The sequence below is a fragment of the Anser anser genome, assembly GCF_964211835.1.
Source record: "Anser anser genome assembly, chromosome: 34".
NCBI lineage: Eukaryota > Metazoa > Chordata > Aves > Anseriformes > Anatidae > Anser > Anser anser.
The window spans coordinates 277,470-283,569 of record NC_139755.1 but is presented as its reverse complement, the minus strand read 5'-3'; the positions used below and the strand labels follow the sequence as shown (position 1 = coordinate 283,569).

Sequence of the window (6,100 nt, the reverse complement as noted above, 5' to 3'; positions counted from 1 at the left end):
GTGGGGTTCTGGGGTATTTGGGGTCACGGGGTGTTGCGGGGTGCCGCAGGGGGCGGCCCCCTGGCGCTGCTGTGGGGGGCGCTGGGCCCCGAGGCGGGGGGCGCGGTGGGGCTCTGCGCCTTCCTGGGGGCCGCCTTCGGGGCCGCCAGCGCTGCCCTGGGCGCCGCCGAGCTGCTGCTGGTGAGCTGGCCCTTTAAGGGGCGGGGCCTGCGGGGGGGGCGTGGTCAAGGGGAAAGTGGGAGGGGCTTGGAGGAGGGGGGTGGGGATTGGAGGGGCAGGGTTTGAAGGGAGGGGGGTGTGGCCTGGTGGGGTGGGGCGGCCATCTTGGGTGTGGCTGTGGGGGGAACCATCTTGGGGCGGCCATCTTGGGTGTGGCCATTTGGGGGAGCCATCTTGGGTGTGGCCATCTTGGGGACATGTGCTTGGGGTTGGCCATCTTGGGGCAGCCATCTTGGGTGTGGCCATTGTGGGAACCATCTTGGGTGTGGCCAGCTTGGGCGTGGTCATCGGGGGAGCCACCATGGGGCGGCCATCTTGGGTGGGGCCATCGGGGTGACCCCTTGGGGCAGCCATCTTGGGTGGGGCCATCTTGGGTGGGGCCATCGGGGTGACCACCTTGGGGCAGCCATCTTGGGTGTGGCCATCTTGGGTGTGGCCATCGGGGTGACCCCTTGGGGCAGCCATCTTGGGTGGGGCCATCTTGGGTGTGGCCATCGGGGTGACCCCTTGGGGCAGCCATCTTGGGTGGGGCCATCTTGGGTGTGGCCATCGGGGTGACCCCTTCGGGCCGCCATCTTGGGTGGGGCCATCTTGGGTGGGGCCATCGGGGCGACCACCATGGGGCGGCCATCTTGGGTGTGGCCATCTTGGGTGGGGCCATTGGGGTGACCCCTTGGGGCAGCCATCTTGGGTGGGGCCATCTTGGGTGGGGCCATTGGGGCGACCACCATGGGGTGGCCATCTTGGGTGTGGCCATCCTGGGTGGGGCCATCGGGGTGACCCCTTGGGGCAGCCATCTTGGGTGGGGCCATCTTGGGTGTGGCCATCGGGGTGACCCCTTGGGGCAGCCATCTTGGGTGGGGCCATCTTGGGTGGGGCCATTGGGGCGACCACCATGGGGCGGCCATCTTGGGTGTGGCCATCTTGGGTATGGCCATCGGGGTGACCACCTTGGGGCAGCCATCTTGGGTGGGGCCATCTTGGGTGTGGCCATCGGGGTGACCCCTTGGGGCAGCCATCTTGGGTGTGGCCATCTTGGGTGGGGCCATTGGGGCGACCCCTTGGGGCAGCCATCTTGGGCGTGGCCGTCTCGGGTGTGGTCACTGGGGGAGCCATCTTGGGTGTGGCTATCCCGTGGCGGCCATCTTGGGCGTGGCCATGGGGCGCCCCCCCCCCCAGGGCGTCCACCTTGGCCGTGGCCGCAGCCGTGTCCCCGCAGGTGTACGTGGTGCCGCAGGCGGCCATCTTACCGGGCCACGGCCGCGGGGCCCTGCTGGCCAACGGCCGCGGCTACGGCTCGGGGCTCCTGGGGCTCCTGGGGCTGGGGGCCGCCGCGCCCCCCGCCGCCCGCGCCGCCCCCCTGGGCCCCGCCGGGCTCCTGCTGGCCCTGCTGGGGCTGCAGGCGGGCGCCCTCCGCGCCGCCCTGCCGGGGGCGCGCCCCACGTAAGTCCCTCCCCCTTTACCCGAACCGATGCAGACGTATGCAAATTTATGCAAACGAGGCTATAATCCACAGGTTGTGCCTCCCGCAGCCCCCCGGCGGCCACCTCCAGCCCTGCCCCGCGCCGCGCCGCGGGGACAACGGCAGCGCCGCCCCCCTGCCGGCCGTACCGGGGCCCAGCGCCCGCCTGCTGGCCCGTGAGTCCCCCCCGGGGGGCACTGGGGACGCCCCCCCGGAGCCCCCCGACCCTAAATCCGACCCTATATGCGATCCCGTAGGGAACCTGTGGCCCCCCGAGCCGCCACTCGGCGACGCCGCCGCCACCTTCGGGCTCCTGCTGGGTCTCAGCCTCCCCACGGCCTCCGGTGGGTCCGGGCCCCCCGGCAGCCCTATAAGCCCCCCACCCCGCGGCCCTATAAGCCTTATAGGGCCGCCGTTATGCGTGTGTGTCCCTATAGGGGTGCTGTGGGGCTGCAGCCACGCCGGGGAGCTGCGCGACGCCGCCCACTCCATCCCCGCCGGTAGCGTCGGGGCCGCCGTCGGCAGCGCCTTGGGGTGCATCCGGGAGCCTAAATGGGAAAAGGGGGGACCCCAAAATGGGAAAAGGGGGACCCCAAAATGGAAAAGGGGGGCCCCAAAATGTAAAAGGGGGACCCCAAAATGTAAAAGGGGGGCCCTAAAATGTAAAAGGGGACCCGAAAACGGGGGGGAGGGGACCTAAAATGTGGAAAGGGGGCCCTAAAATGGTGGGGGGCCCCAAAATGGGGGTGGGGGGCCCTAAAAGTGGGGGGGGGGGCCCTAAAAGTGTGGGAGGGGGCCCTAAAATGTGAGGGGGGGACCCTAAAATGTTCGGGGGGACCCCAAAACGTGGGAGGGGGACCCTAAAACGTAAGTGGGGACCCTAAAATGGGGAAGGAAGGCCCTAAAGTGCGGGAAGAGGACCCCAAAATGTGGGAGGGGACCCTAAAATCGGGGTTGGGGGGACCCTAAAAGCACGGGGGGGACCCCCTGAAGTGTCTTCGGGGGTGCGTTTTGGGGCCGGGCGCCCGTTTTTGGGTTTTTTTTTCCTTGACAGCGCAGACCTGAGCGCGGCCCTGCTGCTGGGTGCCTGCGTGGAGGGGCAGCTGCTGCGCGACAAGTGGGTGCCTGCGCGTCCCCACGGGGTCCCCAAATGCCCCCAGTGTCCCCAAGGGGTCCCCAAAACCCCCGGGGGGTCCCCGATGTCCCTACGGGGGTCCCCGGGGGGTCCCCGATGTCCCCAGGGAGTCCCCGGTATCCCCACGGTGTCCCTGTGGGTGGCCCTGATGTCCCTACGGGTGGCCCTGATGTCCCCATGGGTGTCCCCTTCGTCCCTAAATGTCCCTTGGGGTGTCTCTATGGGTGTCCCCACGTCCCTGTGGTGTCCCCATGGGTGTCCCTAATGTCCCCAGGGTCCCCGTGGGTGTCCCCATGTCCTTACGGTGTCCCCCCAATGTCCTCACAGTGTCCCTACCGTTGTCCCCGTCCCTTCGGTGGCGTCCCCCCCTCCCTGCCCTGTCCCTGTAAGTGTCCCCACCCCCCTATATCGTGTCCCCACGTCCCTATAGTGGCCCTGTAAACGTCCCCGTGTCCCTATATTGTGTCCCCGTGCCTCCGTATCGTGTCCCCGTGTCCCCACACCGTGTCCCCGCGCCCCTATATCACCCCGTATCGTGTCCCCGTGTCCCCACACCGTGTCCCCGCGCCCCTATATCACCCCATATCCTGTCCCCCCGCCCCGTATCACGTCCCCCTGTCCCCGTGCAGGTTCGGCTCGTCGCTGCGGGGCCGCCCGGTGCTGGCGGCGCTGTCGTGGCCGTCCCCGTGGCTGCCGCTGGCGGGGGCGCTGCTGGCGGCGGGGGGCGCGGGGCTGCAGGCGCTGGCGGGGGGCTCGCGGCTCCTGCGGGGCCTGGCCCGGGCCCGCGCCCTCCCCCTGCCCCCCGTGAGTGGCCCCCCCCCTTCCCCTTCCTCATGACGTCACCGCCCGGGCGGCGGCGGCGCGATGACGTCGTCGGTGATGTCACAGGCGCTGGGGCGCGGCGAGCTGTGGCCGCTGGCGGTGACGGCGGCGGTGGCGGAGCTGGGCGTGCTGCTGGGCTCCATCGACCTGGTGGCGCCCGTCCTGTCCGTGTGGGTGGCCCTGTCCCCTCCTTCTGACGTCATCGCGATGACGTCACGCCCCTTCGGTGACGTCACGGTCCCCAGCGTGACGTCATGACCCCTCCCCAGGTTCTCGCTCACCGCCTACCTGTGCCTCAACCTGGCCTGCGCCATGCAGGGGCTGCTGACGGCGCCCGGCTGGAACCCGCGCTGCCGCCTCTACCACTGGTGAGCCGCGGCCCCCAAATGTCCCCAAAGTGTCCCCAAAATATCCCCAACGTGTCCCCCAAATGTCCCCAAGGTGGCCCTGAAATATCCCCAAAGTGTCCCCAAAATATCCCCAACATGGCCCCAAAATGTCCCCAAGGTGGCCCCAAAATATCCCCAACGTGTCCCCCAAATGTCCCCAACGTGGCCCCAAAATATCCCCAACGTGTCCCCCAAATGTCCCCAACGTGGCCCCAAAATATCCCCAACGTGTCCCCGTAATATCCCCAACGTGGCCCCAAAATGTCCCCAACGTGGCCCCAAAATATCCCCAACGTGTCCCCCAAATGTCCCCAACGTGGCCCCAAAATATCCCCAACGTGTCCCCGTAATATCCCCAACGTGGCCCCAAAATGTCCCCAACGTGGCCCCAAAATATCCCCAACGTGTCCCCAAGGTGGCCCCGAAATATCCCCAACGTGGCCCCAAAATATCCCCAACGTGGCCCCAAGGAGGTCCCGAAATATCCCCAGTGTCCCCAAAATATCCCCAACGTGGCCCCAAAATATCCCCAACGTGTCCCCGTAATATCCCCAAGGTGGCCCCAAAATATCCCCAATGTGTCCCCCAAATGTCCCCAAGGTGGCCCCGAAATATCCCCAGTGTCCCCAAAATATCCCCAACGTGTCCCCAAAATATCCCCAACGTGTCCCCGTAATATCCCCAACGTGTCCCCAAAATATCCCCAACGTGGCCCCAAAATGTCCCCAAAGTGTCCCCAAAATATCCCCAACGTGTCCCCGAAATGTCCCCAAAGTGTCCCCGTAATATCCCCAACGTGTCCCCCAAATGTCCCCAAGGTGTCCCCAAAATATCCCCAACGTGTCCCTGTAATATCCCCAACGTGGCCCCAAAATGTCCCCAAAGTGTCCCCAAAATATCCCCAACGTGTCCCCGAAATATCCCCAACGTGGCCCCAAAATATCCCCAACGTGTCCCCCAAATGTCCCCAACGTGGCCCGAAAATGTCCCCAAGGTGGCCCCAAAATATCCCCAACGTGGCCCCCAAATGTCCCCAAAGTGTCCCCGAAATATCCCCAACGTGGCCCCAAAATACCCCCAACGTGGCCTCCAAATGTCCCCAACGTGGCCCCGAAATATCCCCAACGTGGCCCCAAAATATCCCCAACGTGGCCCCAAAATGTCCCCAGAGCGTCCCGAAAACGGACCCAAAGTTACCCCGAAACGTCCCCTACGTGTCCCCAAAGTGTCCCCAACGTGTCCCCAACGTGTCCCCAAAATATCCCCCAAGTGTCCTGAAATTATACTCAAACTTACCCCAAAATGTCCCCAAGGTGTCCCCAACATGTCCTCAAAGTGTCCCCGAAGTATCCTGAACGCGTCCCCAACGTGGCCCCAGAGTGTCCCTAAAACGTCCCCAAAGGTGTCCCCAAAACATCCCCAGGGTGTCCCCAAAGTGTCTTTGGAGTGTCCCCAACACGTCCCCGATGTCCCCAACATCCCTGATGTCCCCAACACGTCCCCGATGTCCCCAACACGTCCCCAAGGTGTCCCCAACACGTCCCCGATATCCCCAACGTGTCCCCAACGTGTCCCCAACACGTCCCCGATGTCCCCAACGTGTCCCCAACGTGTCCCCAACACGTCCCCGATGTCCCCAACACGTCCCCAAGGTGTCCCCAACACGTCCCCGATGTCCCCAACACGTCCCCGATATCCCCAACGTGTCCCCAACGTGTCCCCAACACGTCCCCGATGTCCCCAACACGTCCCCGATATCCCCAACGTGTCCCCAACGTGTCCCCAACACGTCCCCGATGTCCCCAACGTGTCCCCAACGTGTCCCCAACACGTCCCCGATGTCCCCAACACGTCCCCAAGGTGTCCCCAACACGTCCCCGATGTCCCCAACACGTCCCCGATATCCCCAACGTGTCCCCAACGTGTCCCCAACACGTCCCCGATGTCCCCAACGTGTCCCCAACGTGTCCCCGATGTGCCCAACGTGTCCCCAAGGTGTCCCCAACACGTCCCCGATGTCCCCAACACGTCCCCGATGTCCCCAACGTGTCCCCAACGTGTCCCCGATGTGCC

General features: G+C 65.7%; 1 protein-coding gene across 1 annotated transcript; it reads right to left on the bottom strand.

Moving 5' to 3' along the window:
• Positions 1–224: 224 nt before the first annotated feature.
• Positions 225–1,300, bottom strand: LOC310888374 (uncharacterized protein; the record flags this gene model as incomplete). The annotated part of the gene is made up of 3 exons (XM_083814998.1): positions 616–1,300; positions 277–559; positions 225–245 (listed from the first exon to the last, which is right to left on the bottom strand). The coding sequence occupies exons 1-3, from the start codon at positions 1,266–1,268 to the stop codon at positions 225–227; spliced, it is 957 nt and encodes a 318-aa protein (XP_083671124.1). The 5' UTR covers positions 1,269–1,300.
• Between the last annotated feature and the right edge of the window lie 4,800 nt (positions 1,301–6,100).